The sequence below is a fragment of the Schistosoma mansoni genome, chromosome 1 (genome assembly GCF_000237925.1).
Source record: "Schistosoma mansoni strain Puerto Rico chromosome 1, complete genome".
Taxonomy (NCBI): domain Eukaryota; kingdom Metazoa; phylum Platyhelminthes; class Trematoda; order Strigeidida; family Schistosomatidae; genus Schistosoma; species Schistosoma mansoni.
In genome coordinates this window covers 37,043,552-37,063,075 of record NC_031495.1, presented here as the reverse complement: position 1 = coordinate 37,063,075, position 19,524 = coordinate 37,043,552, and the positions used below count along the sequence as shown (strand labels likewise).

General features: G+C 37.3%; 2 protein-coding genes across 2 annotated transcripts; one reads left to right on the top strand and one right to left on the bottom strand.

Annotated features, from left to right (window-relative positions):
- The first annotated feature begins 790 nt into the window (after positions 1 to 790).
- Smp_083720 (putative mitochondrial phosphate carrier protein) lies at positions 791 to 8,716 on the top strand. Its single transcript, XM_018794292.1, has 4 exons — positions 791 to 1,177; positions 1,217 to 1,571; positions 1,606 to 1,716; positions 8,407 to 8,716. Exons 1-4 carry the CDS (start codon positions 866 to 868, stop codon positions 8,568 to 8,570), a joined length of 942 nt encoding a protein of 313 aa, XP_018648719.1. The 5' UTR covers positions 791 to 865; the 3' UTR covers positions 8,571 to 8,716.
- A 1,479-nt stretch (positions 8,717 to 10,195) lies between these two features.
- On the bottom strand, positions 10,196 to 18,656 carry Smp_083710 (hypothetical protein; the record flags this gene model as incomplete). The annotated part of the gene is made up of 2 exons (XM_018794291.1): positions 10,196 to 13,519; positions 17,907 to 18,656. 2 exons carry the CDS (start codon positions 18,654 to 18,656, stop codon positions 10,196 to 10,198), a joined length of 4,074 nt encoding a protein of 1,357 aa, XP_018648718.1.
- Between the last annotated feature and the right edge of the window lie 868 nt (positions 18,657 to 19,524).

Here is a 19,524-nt window from a genome sequence, read left to right as displayed (position 1 = left end):
GGACAGTACCTGACTATAATTTACTAAACTTTTCTGTCTTATCGTCATATATAGGTAGTTTTATACGTGAAGGCATCGGTGATGCACTGCTACTATATACGGAAGCCTGTTTAGCGAAAGCTTCCATTCCGTCTACAACTATTTGAAACCAGTATACTACCAACGGCACACCACCTTCATAGGCGCAGGAATAAAAAGACCTTGAAGTAACAGCAAGTTACGACCTGAAAACAACTGCGCACTGCAACACGGCAGATTTCAAAGGTCTTTGAGCGTTATGATCACTTCACCAAGTATACAAACTCCCTTACAATGAGCGTTTAAAACACCATCACGCTTTCCTCATGTCGTATCGTAGGACTCCAGGTGACTTTATATTAGCATTTCATATTTCTGATAATGATTTGAGTGGTAATGTCTCATATTTTTGCTCTCTTTAGAAATACTCATATCCGAGGCCATCGCAAGTAGGTTCAAAAACAACGATCGAATAAACTCAGAGTGGGGCTCCGTTTTTCTCAACGAGTGGCCATTAACTGGAACGCTTCATATGAACAAGAGAACGTTTTCAAAGATAAGCTGGATCTTTAATGGAAAGCAAGCTTCGGGGATTAACAGAAGTCTACCGGCCTACTATCCTCATTACAGAAAACTGAACACAAGCCTCAGATAAAGGCTAACTGGAAATCGAAACTGGGAGCAGATAGTTTAACCCATTACAAACATAGCTTGTTAAACTTCTGAGATTTCACTCTTGTTTTTCCCTATTGACTGTACGTCTCTGTTTTCCGAAGTTAGTGCGGTTTGTAAGGCGCCTTTTACGACTCCGCAACGTTGTGGCGGCTTCGTTGGGTTTGGAACTGCAATGTCTGAAAAAGCCAGTTGTGAATATGGTACACCGAAGTATTATGCGCTTTGTGGTCTCGGTGGAGTTCTAAGCTGTGGTCTCACACACACTGGAGTGGTTCCATTGGATTTGGTTAAGTGTCGTTTGCAAGTTGACCGAGCTAAATATAAAAATATTACTCATGGATTTAAAATCAGCATTGCTGAAGAAGGCATACGAGGCCTAGGAAAGGGTTGGGCACCAACGTTTTTCGGCTACTCCCTCCAAGGACTGGGAAAGTTTGGGTTTTATGAAGTATTTAAACACATATACAACGGCTTCCTGTCTGAAGTAAGTTACTTAGTATTCTACGTATGATTTCTTGTCCAGGAAAACGCGTATTTATGGAGAACATCAGTGTACCTGGCAGCCAGCGCCAGTGCAGAGTTTTTTGCTGACATTATGCTTTGTCCCATGGAAGCTGTGAAAGTACGAATACAAACAATGCCAGGTTGGGCTAGCACGCTCAGAGAAGGTGTACCGAAAATGTACAGAAATGAAGGCCTCGTTGGATTCTACAAGGGTCTTCCTCCGCTATGGGGACGACAAATTCCGTACACAATGATGAAGTTCGCCTGCTTCGAACGCACCGTCGAAGCACTGTATAAGTATGTTGTACCAAAACCACGCGAACAGTGTTCGAAAAGCGAACAGTTAGTTGTAACTTTTGCAGCTGGTTACATTGGTATGTTTAGTTTGTAAATTACTTATTTCCATAGCGGGTGTGTTTTGCGCTATTGTATCCCATCCTCCTGACACAATAGTGTCGAAATTAAATAAAGATCCAAATGCACGCCTGGTGGAGGTTGCCAAAAATTTGGGGCTAATGGGTAAGTCATCGACAGAGCTTTCGACTTTCCTTTGTTATTTAGTAAACGCAGTTGATTTAATTTACTGACGATCAGTAAGGTTAAAAGGGTTACGTTTCAAATCATCATACGTGCTATATCTTCCAAAGAATTGTGTCTGTAGAGTGTATCATAAATAGTTAGTATGTCTGGTGGTTACCTTCACATAGAAGTGTCTAAGAAAGTCCAGCGCCTACTACTTTTTATCCATGAAGTCTCAAAGTAGTCAGTATGGTTTCATAATCCGAGGTTCGACAGTAGAACAAAACCAATATGCTTGCTGGAGTTCCGCTCACAGAGAACGCGACGTTGTGCAAATATTTACGGAGAGGCTATATGTAATGGCTAGTTTTCATTTAAACTCAATGATCGTTCTTCTAGGTCGATAACACCACTGATAGACGACTTTCAAGACCTCAAAAAGGTACTTGTCTAAACATCAACAACACTTCAGTCCCATTCGCCACCGATTCTCATCGTTCGCTCGGTTTTCCTGGTCTTCACTATATAACTTCATTGGCCCTGGGACAAGTGTATTATTACCGTATTCTGGCCTTGTGTCAATCAGGGCAGCACTTCATTAGCTAAATGCTTAATATTTGAGGAGCTTGTCCCATACTTCTGAACCCCATTTACAGAGTTCAAGTGCGGTCTTTCTTCAGACTCCAATCCTCACACTCTATCTTCAAAATATTGATCGTAATCCAACAAAGTAGCCTGAAAGTTATGATGTGAATCTCTGAACCAATTTCTTGTCGTTTGTTTACTGTTTGAACAAATAACTTAAGAATCCGGACGGGTCAAGATCGATACTTTCGCCTTCCTTGTTTCCTTTATGCTTTTTCACTGGAAGTTGGGCATTAACCAAAAGATGATGTGAATAAAACCTGGTCACAGTGACCCAGATATTATTTATCTGTGGGTCTTCAACAATGTGTAATTGGATACTTTTGATCTTTCGATTCCCCATCTTTTACTTAGGCTTGTTTTTCATTTACCTTTCATTACTCTAGTTTTCGCTATCAGGATCACTACCTTGACTTCTTTTTAGTCTGTTTACGCGTGCGACAACTATGGATAATGCAAACTAGTGTGTGGTCCTATTCTGTAAGAATATCAAGAATTGGTGATAGATGCTCTACTCAGAAGAAATTTTTATGAGTGGCACTACTTTGCTTTTTAAGACTAATCTTTGGTTCAAATTGATTTCATCTTACGGGGGTATTCTACGAAAATAGCACCACTGAATCAACTTTACATTTTTTCGTATTCCGGTTAGCCGATTCTAGTTGTGCCGTTTCACAACTTCAAAATGTTGCACAAGCAAATGTACCTCAGTTATATAAATATTGCTAAAACATCATCACGAAAATCTCACCAAATAACAGTTTAAAAATAAGCAGTATAAAATGCTTCTTAACTTCAGTCACTTGTTACATGACCATTTCTAAACAGATGTGAGTTGGTACTTAGTTCATAACAAGCTCATAAAGCAATGTCCAAAAAGCAATAAAATCTATTACTTGTAGGGTGGACGCTCCTTTTCCAAAAGATCTAACTTCAGCATTATTTGACCAAATAACAAAACTAGACACCGTAAACATAATTCAAAGTATAAATTAGGATCCCAAACCTCCCTATTTCACACTTGTGAGCCAATATACGTGATATGCCTCTTCTATTTTGATGAATAATCACGTAGGTAATAATAAAATCAGACCATGAATTGGACATCAATAAAGCATACCAACAAGATAAAATAAACTAACCAGGAGGTATCATTCATCAAAATAAGCTAAGTAGGGTCTGAGTAACAAATAAATTCTAAGGGTACTCAGTCCAAAATATAATACTAACTTAATATATTTTAGTCATTTAAAAAGTGTGTTGTTCTTCTGCCCATAACTCATTGATTTGAGAATAGATTTAATTCATAAATCGGTCACGTAGATACTAATTCATTCTCACAAACATTTGTACTTAATCAACTTTCTTCATATTTGACTATATGGTCGTGTAAGTCCATTTTTTCCGTCAGTAATAAGTACATTAACTCGAAGTAGCATACATTAATGCTGATTGCGCCAAGTAAGTCATTGTGCGTAAAACGAAACTTTCTTCCCAAGCAGTTTCTGCCTGGAAATAGGAACCTGTCGATGAAGGGACCGTCTACCGACACATCATTGCGTAAGTGGCATTACTTTTATTTATTTATTTAGGCACACATATCGATACAGGGAGGCATCAAATACATATTCGCCACATGTATAATTCGATATGTTTTATTTATTTATTTAAACACATAAATATTGGTACAAGGAAGCACCAGATAAATATGCGCCTCACAAATCTCATTCGATTTGTGTGAGGGCTGTGATACTGCCCAGGTGCCCAGACTGAAGCAGGTGGTTTTCTTAGGGGGCCACACCCGGAGCCTTTGATTTAAAGGTCTAGTCCACAAGGCAGTGGAGCATCGTAAGGAGATGCAGTCCCATGGTAGCCGGTGACCAACAGTTGGTTCATACGCCATTCGTTCCTTCAGGATACTGGAGCCCATGTGCACCATTGGTTTGGGATCAGGGTTTTCCAACTCCCCTAGGTGGACTCGCCGTGTCCACCAACCCGGTTAAAGCGCCGGACATTCGCTTTTCGTCCTCTCAATTTCGCGGAGAACACCCCCGCCACGAGAAGGCAGTGAGTAGGACTTCCCTGGCAGAGGCTATATATTCGCGTGGCCATATGAGAGCATTTCGAGAGGGAGAGCAGACTCTCCCCACTCTCGGCCGTACCAGGGCATAATAATTCGATATGTGTGAGGGCTGAAGTAGTGCCCGGATGCCTGAGCCGAATCAGGTAATTTTCATAGGTGGCCATTCGAGCCTTTGACCTACAGGTCTAATCCACAACACAGTGGAACAACGTTAGGAGATGCAATCTCATGGTAGACGGTGACCAACAATAGGTTCACATGGCATTTTTTCCCTCAGTATCCTGGAGCCCATGTGCACCATTGGTTTGGATTCGGAGTTTTCCAACTCTCCTAGGTGGGTCTACTGACCCGGTTAAAGCGACGGACATTCACTTTTTGTCCTCTCAATTTCGTAAACAACATCTCCGCCGCGAGAAGGCAGTAAGTCTTCCCTGACAGTGACTGTATACACGTGGCCATATGAGAGTATTTTGAGAGTGCTGACTACCCACCCTCGGCCATATTAAGGCATTTGGGGGCTTTACTAAGCTAGTTAACACAAAACTTTTCTGGTCGCGCACTCCTTAAAGTGTAACTGGAATGCTGGTTGCACCGAGTCACTGTGCGCAAAATGAAACATTCTTCCCAAGTAGCTTCTGCTTGGAAAGAACCTGCCGGTAAACGGACTGTCTACCGGCACATCATTGTCAAGGTGGCATTGTTAAGCTAGTTATCATGAAACTTTTCTGATCGCGCACTCCTTAAAGTGTAACTGGAATGCTGGTTGCACCGAGTCACTGTGCGCAAAATGAAACATTCTTCCCAAGTAGCTTCTGCTTAGAAAGAACCTGCCGGTAAACGGACTGTCTACCGGCACATCATTGTCAAGGTGGCATTGTTAAGCTAGTTATCATGAAACTTTTCTGATCGCGCACTCCTTAAAGTGTAACTGGAATGCTGGTTGCACCGAGTCACTGTGCGCAAAATGAAACATTCTTCCCAAGTAGCTTCTGCTTAGAAAGAACCTGCCGGTAAACGGACTGTCTACCGGCACATCATTGTCAAGGTGGCATTGTTAAGCTAGTTATCATGAAACTTTTCTGATCGCGCACTCCTTAAAGTGTAACTGGAATGCTGGTTGCACCGAGTCACTGTGCGCAAAATGAAACATTCTTCCCAAGTAGCTTCTGCTTAGAAAGAACCTGCCGGTAAACGGACTGTCTACCGGCACATCATTGTCAAGGTGGCATTGTTAAGCTAGTTATCATGAAACTTTTCTGATCGCGCACTCCTTAAAGTGTAACTGGAATGCTGGTTGCACCGAGTCACTGTGCGCAAAATGAAACATTCTTCCCAAGTAGCTTCTGCTTAGAAAGAACCTGCCGGTAAACGGACTGTCTACCGGCACATCATTGTCAAGGTGGCATTGTTAAGCTAGTTATCATGAAACTTTTCTGATCGCGCACTCCTTAAAGTGTAACTGGAATGCTGGTTGCACCGAGTCACTGTGCGCAAAATGAAACATTCTTCCCAAGTAGCTTCTGCTTAGAAAGAACCTGCCGGTAAACGGACTGTCTACCGGCACATCATTGTCAAGGTGGCATTGTTAAGCTAGTTATCATGAAACTTTTCTGATCGCGCACTCCTTAAAGTGTAACTGGAATGCTGGTTGCACCGAGTCACTGTGCGCAAAATGAAACATTCTTCCCAAGTAGCTTCTGCTTAGAAAGAACCTGCCGGTAAACGGACTGTCTACCGGCACATCATTGTCAAGGTGGCATTGTTAAGCTAGTTATCATGAAACTTTTCTGATCGCGCACTCCTTAAAGTGTAACTGGAATGCTGGTTGCACCGAGTCACTGTGCGCAAAATGAAACATTCTTCCCAAGTAGCTTCTGCTTAGAAAGAACCTGCCAGTAAATACTCTGTTTGCTTGCACATGTTACTGCGTATTATTTACACCATATGGAGATGAAATTATCAAGTTAAATACAAAGGCAGTAGTGACATCTGTGGTTACAAAAATTGATTAGTCACGAAATAAATCTGTCAAATAAAACTTTAAAAGTAATCTTGAAATTCTATCCAGTGTTAAACAAAATGAACGCGCCTGTGTCACTGCGATCAATTTAGGGCCATTTCAAACAGTCTCCAACTACTGTTTATCATCTCACTGACTCCAACTTGACAGTCTTCACTTACTAACATTGTTCAGTCCACCAGCCACTGACTTCACAAACCAATGCCACGTTTCTGTCTGACTCTTCTTATCCTTCTACTAACCTATTCTTGCAGCATCTAACACTGCGTGTTAAGGGTTTTTTCATATGCATAATACATATTTCAGCCACTTCAGTTAAAGAAAAGCAATCTAATCAACTAACTTGCCATGTTCGCCTGAACCCCTGATTCTAACCTCAGCATTGTTCACTTAGTGGTCTCATCAACGTTCCCAATGCACTTAAAACACGTATGGTTGATGGTACTCAGATCTGTTAAACACTAAAAGGAGTTCATTACCACACTATATTGAGTCTATAAGTTGGTTTACCTATAAGAATATTGCCACCAAACTAAAGTCTGTACAAAACCATTTTAAGCACTGAAAGCTTGATTACGGCACTTAGTTTCTCAAATATATAATCGATAGCACTGCAGTAAAAATGCATAGAAAATGGGTCTGCTTACCAATCAGTATGTAAGGCAAAGAATAAACGGTATCACGAATATCAATTAAACTTGTAGCAGTAAGTCACCGGACCCTATCAATTGTAAACTAGTACCTTGACTAAAGAGAAAGCCATATATAATTTCAATGTCGTTTGTGAGGTGATTTGCTTAGTTGAATTGTTTGTTAACGACCATAGATGATTATCATGTCCTATTTTCACGGATCCTGCTGTTGAATAACAAGTTTGACTAGTTCATGTAGATACAACACACTTCAACTGTCAGGGAGTTAAATATATTGTTCTGACCTCCATAACCTAACCTCTTGTATCCGCAAGTCAATTTCGCTCATGTAAACTAAGCATCATTAAACTATTACTATAATCACCCATTTCCATAAAGCGTCGTACTAACACATGTCTTTATTCCAAGAACGCGCAGAAAAAGCTGCGGTCTAAAATATGCCCGCATTTCGAGGATTCACTGCTCAGTGAATCTTGAATGACTGTACCCAAAGATCTTTGGAATCACTTTCGTCGAATCAATGTTTTTTGTCTTTTCGCACAACACAAAATGATTAAGACTACCCTACAAAGGTTATTTCCATACTTCGATTAATAATTCCTGACTGTAATCATGAATCTCAGGAGAAAGAAGTCAGATCCTATTTTAGTTCCTGTTATGCATCTGACGGTCTTTTCGAACATAAATTAACACATTAAGCGATTATCTAAGTATATACCCGGTTCCAAGCCACTTTTTCAAAGGGTATTCATTTCTAAGGTTACCCAAAATGGTGTACATAAAGCATTGTCCAGACCGTCAACCTAGTACTTCACAATCGGCCATTGGCCTTACATCAGTAAAAACCGTATGCTACCAATAAAATTTGGAGAAATTCAATTTGAAATAAGATAGCTCATTGAAGAACCAAAACTCATTTTGCTACCACTCACAAATATTGCCTTTAGCCTCCTAAAGTCTGTCAGTCTACTATCCGAATCACCGATTCATCGCTATTCTATCAAGCAGCTTATCTGTTGAATAAACCATAGTCGTTTATATCTCGGACAATACGAAAATGTACTCCCTCTTCCCTTAAATCTAAACACTAATTTTTACAAGATATATAAGATTTGAGGACTGAGTAGTGTTAATAATCTACTCTTAATGGTTGGTTTGCTAACCGGGATCCCGTTTTGCTTACTTTGGTCTTTAAACCTCAGTAATACCATTAGTCACTACACAATCTGTTGAACTTAAGGTAGAGCGCATATATGTACTTAAAAATTTTTTTTAAATTTTTAATTAAGGTATGTGGAGCGGATTGGGACCTCGTATCATCATGATTGGAACATTAACAGCCTTACAATGGTTCATTTATGATGGCTTCAAAGTAGCTATGCAGTTGCCGCGTCCACCACCTCCATCCATGCCAGAATCACTGAAACAGAAATTGGAAAACCAAGTGCATTGATGTAGTCTACCAGATGTATAGAACGCTCCATATTTTATCCTAGTACATTTAAATTAAGTCCTGTCTAATACTTATTTACGTAAAAGACCTAGTTTGTAGATCTAAAACTATCGAATATAACATATTTGAAATAATTTCTTTCATGGAAATCTAGTGTTTATATACAATTAAAAGAAAGGCTGCTGAATCTGAGTACCAGTGCGAACACGTCTTCTGTTTGGCTTGGAAGCTATGAGTTTGTGAGTTTCTTTGTGCAATGAAGGAGAGTCATCATCGTCTACACAAAAACTATCCATCTGATATTCATCCTGTTCTGGGGTCTACAACAAAGATTAAATGATTTCTGCAAAGGTTTTACGCACACTAAAGACAATTTTAGAGCTATATATATATATATATATATATATATATATATATATATATATAAGATTTACATTAAACATCACTGAGAATATTACCATACAATTTACTAATCATAATTAATCGGGTCATAGCGATTAGGTTTGGGACTTTTTGGATGTCGAACACATGTTGCCGTTCTCAGTGTCGACGGATCTGGTCATCCCTAAAAATTCCAACCGACTGGAAACCAGATTTGGATCGTCCGAATTCAAACACCCAAAGAATTAGAAAAATTCTGGCCCCAAACTTGGTAAAAAGAGATGGAACTTTGTGAACGAGACGAAGCTACAGGTTGTCCATATTTTTCAACACACAACCGGTAACTATTCATAAGTTGTGATACGCGACTATCGTAAACATCTGTGTTCCCTATTATGCACAGGTGTTTTCTATGTTGAACTACAATGCCCATAAGACGTGATTAGTTGTATGACTAATGTGGTAGGGTTCGTTCGGATTAAAAGCCAAAAGAGAAAACTTTAATTCAGCCTAATTACGCTGCTGTTTATGGGCAACTAGAATCCAGTCATAACTTTTCTTCTGAATTCTGACAGTGGCACTAATAAAGCTGGGCACCATTAGCACTATCAGAGGTAAGCGAGCATGAAACGCTCTGTAACCGAAAGTCTGAGGACTTCCTTACGGTACCGATTGTTTTAGATACAACATATGCAAGTAGCAAGCTTTAGAATTTCGGCCAAGTATATCTATTTGGCGATGTTAACATTGATAGAAACTACGATTAGCATTCGTGACATCAAAACAGCTTATTGGCTCTTATGAAGCAACCATTGGAGGATGAAACAAATAGATCAAAACTTAGACAAAAACAAGCTGTAGTGAAACGAAAAATGAAATAATATGGTCTGCAATTCAGAGGGTTGTGCTCGTAATTTGTTTGATACTTTTAGTTAACAACCTGAGGCAGGTAAGCATCTTGAAAAGCAGTACTGTCTAGTCCACAAGGCGGCGATGCGTTTTCGTGACGGCAGATCACTATTATAGCATCACAAGTCATTACTTCTACCAGGGTCTTGAAGTCTATATTGTTGTCAGTAGTTTAAAACAAGTATTTCTCATTAGTATAAAAGAACCTAACATTTAAACCAGTTTCATCGCTATATATAGAACTGTCATGAATACCAAATAAGACTCGGTCTTCTAAGAGTATTATAATTACTGAGGTATTACCGTAGATTCATAGCAATATGACCAAGAAATGTTTAACACATATTATTGAAATAACGTGTGGCATATGAACCAACCTGTGAAAATATAAAAGAATTTGACATATCATCACACTTCTCAGATATTTTCGGCAAAATGTTTCTTTTGTTGGTCCATGGGTTTCTAACATTACGTGGAAATATTTGTGGACTCCGAATGCTCTGGAGGTACATTTTCATATCAGATCGGGATGAATCGCACGTGACATTCGTGTATTCGTCATTTATGAAACTGTCATCATATATATCTTGATCTTCAGGATGAAACTGGTCAGATGAATCATTACTCGTACACTCAGCCTGCGATAAAAACAATTCAGATCCAGCGTGTTTGGTATTTTTGTTTCTCACTTTCTTATTCAACCCGTTTAATAATGTAAACTCGCTGAGACTTTCGTGAGATGTTCCCGATAATTCTTTGTCACTAGTTTCACAAGAGAAGTTATTGTTTTTGAATTCATTTCCAGGAACGGCTTCAATGTTACTTAGTTTTATTGGTGACGACGAATATAATAAATCACCTGTATTAAGTACCTCTGTTGTCTGTTCCACTGGGGACCAATCAATTTGTGAGTCAAGAGAACTGTTAGAAGCAGTTGAGAAATAACCGTTTTTTAATCTGTCCAAATCACTAAAAGTGTCCATTTTTTCAGTGGTTTGGGTGGGCTTAATAATATCACCCAGTTCTGTCCCTAAAGAGAGTTTTGTTTCAAAAGTAAAAAGGTCGACTGATTTGTGAAAACCGCTCAACTGCGGAAATGGTGAACCAGCAAAAACAACACTTTGGGCAGTAGTAGGAAGCTCAAGGATTGTTAGTTCTTCATCTAATAAAGTTGATGCATCCAGGTGAATAGTTGAATTCTCCAGTAAAGCTAACGCTTCATCAGGATTGACTTGACTAGATGAAGAAATTATAGGTTGCTTGACACAACCTCGTCCAAAAGGAGTGCTTTGAGCTAAGCTAATCACCGTACTAGGTAGGCTAAAAGCTTGAACAATGTCTTTCACCACATCAAAAGATGGTACCTCAGTGCTCTGTGACATCAATGCTAGCTGCTTATCGTGAAATTTACTATCGATTGTGTGAAGGCCTTTCATAGTTAGAGAGTCTTCCTCAGAAATCAGTAGTTCTGTATTAATTGCTTCAAGTAAACTATTTTCTATACTTAGCTTAAGATTCAACTTTGGGCTTGTAGAAACTGTAGGTGAACTGTGATTTTGACCAATCATGAACTCTAACCACTTATTTAGTGCAGTCTGTAGGGATGCTACTGTAATAGGCTCATGGCTATTAGTGTTAATACTATGAAGTACTTGAGTGAACTGTTTTGTACAATCTGTTAGTTCGCTAAGACGAGGGTCAAAAAATATTTTGTTAGACACTAAGCCTTTGACCATTCTTAGATCTTGGATAATATCTAATACCGGATCGGATATCTCTGGAGCTGGCAGAGTATTGGTAGTCAATTCATCAAGATCATGATGACATTGTGAAGGGCTATGCAAATCTAACTGGCTACTTGGTAGCGAAGAACTTATTTTTATTAATTCACTCATTTTTGTATTGATATCAATTTTCCGTATACCGAGAGCGTGATAAGAAAGTTGTGTCATACTATGACGATGCATTTCAACTAGTCGAAGGATTGACATTAGGTGTTGCGACGAAGAGGATGAACCGACATTTGATCCTGGAACTAGACTAGATTGCATAGTTTCTCTGAAGACTGCCAATCTTTCTTGAGACGTCAGATTGTAAATGTCTGTGACTGTTGGGTGGTCTGAATTAAAATTATCCACATCATCAGATTTTGATATGTGTTGAATTCGACCTAGGGCAAGGGGATGTAACCTAATATGCAGTCTATCCAGTTTAACAGACTCAGCATGCAATCTGTAGATGTCTTCATACGAACTCTTCTTCTGAACACCTGGCTGCTTTTGTCCCGATATTTGATTGGTGAAAACTTTCTCGATTCGTAAACATTTGAACTGGAGTTTAGGATGAACACCAATAGGTACCATTCTTGGATTATGTGGATAGAAAGCAAGTTTGCAATAAGCATTTCCCTCAAGCAAAGCTTTATGAACAGAAGAAGTCCTCGCGATACTAACGGCATGATTCCTCTCTTCACGACCTTCTGTTAACAGCACCACAATACGTCCCAGACGCTTGCGCCCAGTTCGACCTTGACGTTGCATTAGTTGAATTGGTGATTTTGAGGCATCAAAGCAAACTATTAGATCAACTTGTCCAACGTCAATACCCTCTTCACCGATACACGTTGACACTAGGGTGTTATAAACACCTGACCGAAAACCATCCATAACACGTATCTGATCACGCTGTGATATCCCACTGTGGGCATTCGACAGTCGCGAGTTTTTCAAGTTAGGTGACTCATATTGATTAGTTAATTGAGGACTTCCATTTACTCTTGTTCCTTGTCCAATAAATGATGCTGGTCTAATTAGTGGTTTCAATGGCTTAAGCATATGCATAATTTCTTCAACCGAGTCGCGAAACTGCGTGAAAACTATAGCGCGTGTAGAACTTTGTTCATGCGTGTTTTTTCTGTCTTCAAAGTTGAAATGACCAAGCAAAATATCTCTTAGTTTATCAAGTTTGGGATGACCAGCCAGAAAAGGTGCTTGGGAATGCAGTAGATCCGCATGAATCAACTCTTGCTTCCAGGTACCGTCAGTGCATTCTACATTCATGCCGAATCGCTGAGCTAATTCTGTCCATAAATGATTCATATTGGGAAGTTTGTTAAGCTGACTTCTAACCAATGAACTAGCTCGATTTCCAGAATAAACACCCTCTAAGTAACGATATAGGGGACGTAACCCATGTTGAACCAACAGTTCTAAGCCATGAAGCAAACATATAACTAAAGCGAAGTCGCACTGAATTGAACTGTTTTCCGTTGAATTGATACTAGGAAACGTTTGTGAAGACCATTTCTCTCGGGCTTTTATAATTGTGTATTTCGCTAGTTTTTCTGGACGAAGATCATAACACTCTGAGAGTGCACCACGTTGGTAAAGTCTATCGAGGGGCATACGAATACACTCAATTAATTGATTACGATACCGTGTCAGTTCCGGACCAAGAGGAACAACTACTGCTTCTAGCTCTCGATGTTGTGTGTATGGCCGAACGTCGGCACTAGTATCAGTTCGCAGTTCAAGGTGAGATATAAGTAGGTTTGCAATCAGTGTTTGTACCCCTTCAATATCAGCTGCAGGTGTGGCGGACAAAGCAACAATCCGAAATTGTCGATGAGTGTGCGGTGGATTAGTCAAGATTCGCAATACCTATTTTGTGAGAAAAATTATAAGACATGAAATATAAATGTTCAAATTAATCATTTTAGAAAATTGACAGATAATTCCCATTCAAACATTAAAAATTAAAAACACGAAGTTCAGCGAAGAGATCTCTTTTCAACGAATTTATTATCAAGCTGTACTTGAACACCTAATCGACTGTAATCACCCTACGGATCCACAGTTTGATTTTAAGGTTGTTTATATGATTCGTTCAAATCTACCAAGATTTCTTCGTATCAAACTCTTAAAAATAGCCGAAGCTCTTACCACCCATGAGCTTAAACCAGAACTATGCGTACAAAAGAAGTACGTCTTATCGTTACCGTGGCCTTAAAAGTAATATTATTATTATTACTGCATTCCCCTTTAAGTATGTCTTATATTTTCATTATTTTATTCATGAATACTCATCATACCATCTTATTTATTTCTACACCTCTATGACCTTTAATTATTGTAACAAAAACATTCTATTAAATAGGAAATAATTATTTCATTGAAAAAGCTTGGACCAGATTGCCAGGCGAAACGTTGGATTTACCTCAAATTCATTCGCTGAGATTTTACAAATACATTCTTCCTATTTAATGTCTTACATCAACTCGGCGCCCAAATACTGTGAAACTATTCGCTCTAATGTAGACGAAAGTTCTTATATATTATTCTGCAATCGCATCAAAAACATTCTATTAATTTTAATCATCTTATTATATTCACTAAATCTATTATTACTACTCGTATTACATAATCTAGTATTATAACCTTTCTATTACATCATTTTGGTTATTCGTGTTCACATTTCCCCACGGAATTCGTACTTTAACAAAAAAATTTTCATATATATACGATTGTACAGCTTGATACTAAATTTGTTGAAAAGAGATCTCTTCACTGAACTTCGTGTTTTGAACTTTTTAGGAAAAAACTAACACACTGAGAAAATATAAATCGGAAATATACGAAAATGAGATAGCAGTGAATTTTAAAATTCCTCTCAATTTCATTCAGCCTTCGTCCCGAATAGTGACTTAAAAATCGATAGACAATTTATGATTGATGTTTTTCAGAAATTGTTCGTGATAAACAGTCAGTAGACAGTCGAATTACTTTTGAGTAATGTTATGATCACCAATACAAAGCCGCACATTTATACACACTTAAGTAACCATTTACTAAAACAAACGCTCTATCTGAGGCCTAGACATGTCATCAAGCTGTCAAGAAATGGTTGCTGAACTGATAATTTTCTTATCAACACTACTGCATCATCACTGAAGATATAGAAACACACAAAACCGTAAAATATCTGGTCACAATGGAAATAGTTCAAATCATTTTCATGTCAAAATACTACAATGAGGAATATGACAACAAATGACTATATGCTAACAAATCAAACAAATCTTGTTTTCACTGTAAGGCGACAGGGTTCCCAAGAATGAACCATACATGGAACAACTCTGTTACTAAGAAATAGGAGAGGTAATGGTTGTATAATCAACAAACAAGTGAGCAGAAATAATTATCTAATGAAAGATACAGCACAGTTAAGAATAAAACTAAGGGAAATCTTTTCAGTTAATGGGGTCCATTTTACTTTCATGAAGAATGCAATAAAACTGCAACAGAATTGCTGCTGGCCTTTATTTTGATTTGTTTTTGGTTACGTCTTAAGGCGCTGAGTGCCAAAATGGGTATGACCTCAATTACGAAGTGGTGATGGACCGGCAGATGACAGCCCCAAACAGCTCTCTTATATACTATCACCTCATGTCATAAACTCGCCGCCACCTCCACTCTTATCACCGGTGCCAGCAATTAATGCATGATGTGAAAACCGATGACACAACATACGTATAACTAGCGAAGTCGATGTTTTGAAATAGTGATACCAAATGAATTATTATCAGTGTGACTGGAAGTACATTTCCGGACATCGGGATTACTAACACGGCATTACTATTGTAAGTGAACAATGCGTTGGAGATAATGATGGTTAGACAGAGTCACCAAACATCCTCCGCTCGGAGAGATCAGATTTTACAAGCATGATTTAAAAATAGTCTTACTGAGGAGTTGCACACTCGACCTCTTATACTCAGACTAACACAACACAGCATCTATAGGCATCGATTGCCACTCTGCAGAATGTGGTCGGGATAGTCTGAGTATTATCGCAAATTGAGACAATACCATCCGCATACTTCCTTCAGAGACATTCCCAGAATCCATACTGTGATAAAATTGCAGAGTAATTGTGGGATTTGGAAACACCATTGTTATATCAAGACAATAGAGATAGTTTTATGCTTTCCCCTTGTTTGTGGTATCGTGTACATAACCTTCGAACTATTCTACAATGCATCGTAAACGAATTTTTGGATATATAATCTAAATAAAATAGAATATACCTGATAATCTAAAAAGGCTTGATTTAATGTGGCTATTCTAGCAACATACTGTTTGTCTTTAGTGTGTTAAACAAACTTGCATTATTTTCTATAGTGGATTAAAATGACCTTTTATAAACTTTTAAGTTATTGCCTTTTTCATTCACACTAGTAATTATTTATTATTCATCAAACAATGAAGTTAATTCGATGAATAAACGGGTACAAACTACATGGAATTAAAATTATATCCTAAGAAACTGTCAATTTTGACAATATACATGACAAAATACTTTAGAGTTATCCTGTTATTACATGAAAGTCGCGTATAATGGAAACAAGAACATCAGGCTTTCAAGTTTTTCGAAGACTTATGTAGCATTTATGATCTCCTCATGAAGATTTCAAATGTTGTACAAATTATGGTAACTAAAATTTACTAAATCCTTCTTCATATTTAATTATTATTAATCATAGTTTTGGATATCCGGTATATTGTTCACCAATTGAAATAAAGTAAGATTTATTTTAATCACATTTTGTGTTATGTCCTTATGAACGGTTAATTATCATGTGACAAAATCGCCAATTGAAAAAGCCGACTTATTGACAAGACCAATGACGCATAAACCGGTACAAGCAGCCTAGAGTCAACTTTGAGTTCTTACTGGTCCCCCGAGATGGTTGCTTCTCGTCTAACCCAGCCGGTTCAGTCTAGAACACTAATATCAGCCTCGGCTACATGAATCGTGTATTTCAGATATACACAGTTTATATACAAGCAAATCATACCATAAAATAGGAAACAACAATTGTACAAGATTAGGCCAAAAATGGTTGTGATTGCGAGGTATTGTAACTAATAAATCGGGAATAACTTAAGAATATTAAATCGTATAATAGTAGTCAATAGGTCAAATGGAAGCTTATGATAAAAAAAAATGTGAATATACATATAATTGCTTAATATATAAGAACTTTCGTCTAAATTAGATCAAATAGTTTCACAGTATTTGGGAGCCGAGTTGATGTGAGTCATCAAAATTTTGATGTTTGATTATATTTTTTTGAAAAAGCTTAAACCAGATTGCCAGGCGAAACGTTGGATTTACTTCAAATTCTTTCGCTGAGATTTTACAAATCCATTCCTTCTATTTAATTACTTAATAGTTATATAATAAGTATATATATAAATAATAGCGGTCCATAAATAGGTTCTAGCCGCTACCATTCACTATTTTCTTGGTCCGGATATAACATTTTGAACGCCATCATTTAGATACTTTTGGAAATATTAATAAAACACCGTAAAACCAAACACTTATAAGTTCATGATTTAAATATTCAGTCAAACTAACGGATCGATAAATAAATACCTGTAAAATATGTGGTTATATTAAATTAGAATGCTTTAGTATATTTAGATGTGAACAGGTCAGTGAATGAAGAATATAACAAAAATTTAAGGAACATATCTATTTTTTCCAGTTATAGCTGAATTAGATTGTTACTTTCTTAAAACAATTATTACAGACCGTGTTGGTAAAAGAAAATGACAGGCATGAATTCGTGTACGATAAAAAGAAGGGACTATATAGAACTTCAAATAAAAAAAGTATTCATTTGAATTACTATACATCCCAATACGGGAATAAAATATCGGAAATGCAAATATATTAAAATAAACATGAGCTAAGAGAGTAGAAGTAAAGGGGGTTAAAACTTCTTAACGACCTTAGCTAGGGTAGCCTACACTTAATTTCACTGATCACAGTATGCGAAATAATTCATAATCAAAAATGACGGACCAAATAACAAACATCTAGTCATCAATGTCTACTACAGTCATCAGACTGGAAGAATATGTAGAACTTACAGTGGAATACGACATCATTTATAAGTTTTACTAACGTTAATTATAATATGACTAATTGGAAACTTTTAATTCAGCAATACCGGAAGAAAAAATAAATTAAACATACTTGACAGTAAGCATGATTTCCTGTTGCCTTGTGTGCTTCATCAAAAATGAGCAAACGTATAGAATTAGCAGGACAAACACCAGTCTGTAAATCATTCATTAGCACTTGAGGAGTAAGAAATAATACTTGATATGTGGACCAGATAGTTTTTCTTTTATTTTGTGCAATCGATCCAGTCACCTCAGCGATATTTTCTTTAAGTGGTCCAATAAATTCCGAACACGAAGTAAGTTGCTGTGTTACAAGAGGTCGAGTTGGCGCCATAAACACAAATCTACCCGTTGGATACCAACGGAAGAAATTATATATAACAACGGCAGCAACAAATGTCTTGCCAAGTCCTGTAGGTAGGCAGACAAGTGTATTTTTATATAGACATTGTTCAATTATATTTAACTGGTATTTGCGTATGCTTGAATCACTTGGATAAATCCACTCGGCCCCAGCATCTACATCGAAACCTTCTAAATGTTCTGAGTCATTAGCTGTAGGATGATATACGACAGGTTTTCTTTCCAAAGCATCGATGATAATCTGTGCATTTTCACAGACTTCGTTTTTGTGTGGATTAGTGTTAGACTCTGGAACATTATTAAATTTGTCAAGAATATTAGCGACGAAAATATCATCAGAATCCACAGATTTAAGTGTCTTAGAGGATGAGTTTACAGTACTGGCATGATTATTACTAATAATTGGATGTGAGGGGATTAAACTTGTCCAAGAACGTAACAAAGAAGTTTGTCTCATAAAAACAATGGATAATCAGAACACAATTGGAAAGTCTAGAAAAGAAAAATAAGAGGAAATCTAACAAAATTTCATACAGATTTTATTACGTAACTAGAAACAGAATAGTTTTGTTTGTCCGCTCACTTCATATAATATTCCAAGGTTAACTAAAATTGTAAACGTGTTATGACAAAAAAAAACACAAAATAATTCTAATTAATCAGTTTTGGGGAAATATTTGACTGTTCGACACAATAGTGACACATGAAGTAAGAAGGAACCCAGATTACATTTGGTCTGAAATGATGGACTTCGCATCTATCATTTGAGTAATAAAGAATCAAAGTATAGTTCATGTAAGTTAAATTTAAGTTTTAGCTGTTCTACAAAGTCTGTTCTGAAGGAACTTACACTTCAATAAAATATACAAGTGATAAGTATCAATAGTTTAAGGTCAATTTTATCAACTATCTGGACCCGTTAAATGTACTTAGATGCTCAATTTATTTACAGTCAGTGGTATAAAAAATATACTATGCATTCTTGACATTGTTACTGATTTTGAAACAACGAAAGTAACCCTTTGAGTCATTAAAAAAACAAGAACAGTTAGGTGGAGAAAAGTTTCTTTAAAATTTATTTGATACTTGAAGGTTTTGATTAACATATGGTGCCTTTTTCAATGATATAACAACTTTATATCTCACTATAGACCACTACGCGCAAACAACTATAAATACGTCTATACAGTTTTGATAAAGAATGTCATCGAAAATAAGTTTTCTTTGTTGAACTGCGTTTATTTTGTTTACTGTTACTTATGTTAAAAGAGACCCCAATCTAATGATCCTAAATGAAATTTACATATACGGTTTTACATATTTAT

Coding starts and splice junctions, on each gene's coding strand:
- Smp_083720 (XM_018794292.1), top strand. CDS start 866: ATGTCTGAAAAAGCCAGTTGTGAATATGGTACACCGAAGTATTATGCG. Junction 1,572..1,605: donor TTTTGCAGCTGGTTACATTG/GTATGTTTAGTT, acceptor TTATTTCCATAG/CGGGTGTGTTTTGCGCTATT. Junction 1,717..8,406: donor CAAAAATTTGGGGCTAATGG/GTAAGTCATCGA, acceptor TTTTTAATTAAG/GTATGTGGAGCGGATTGGGA.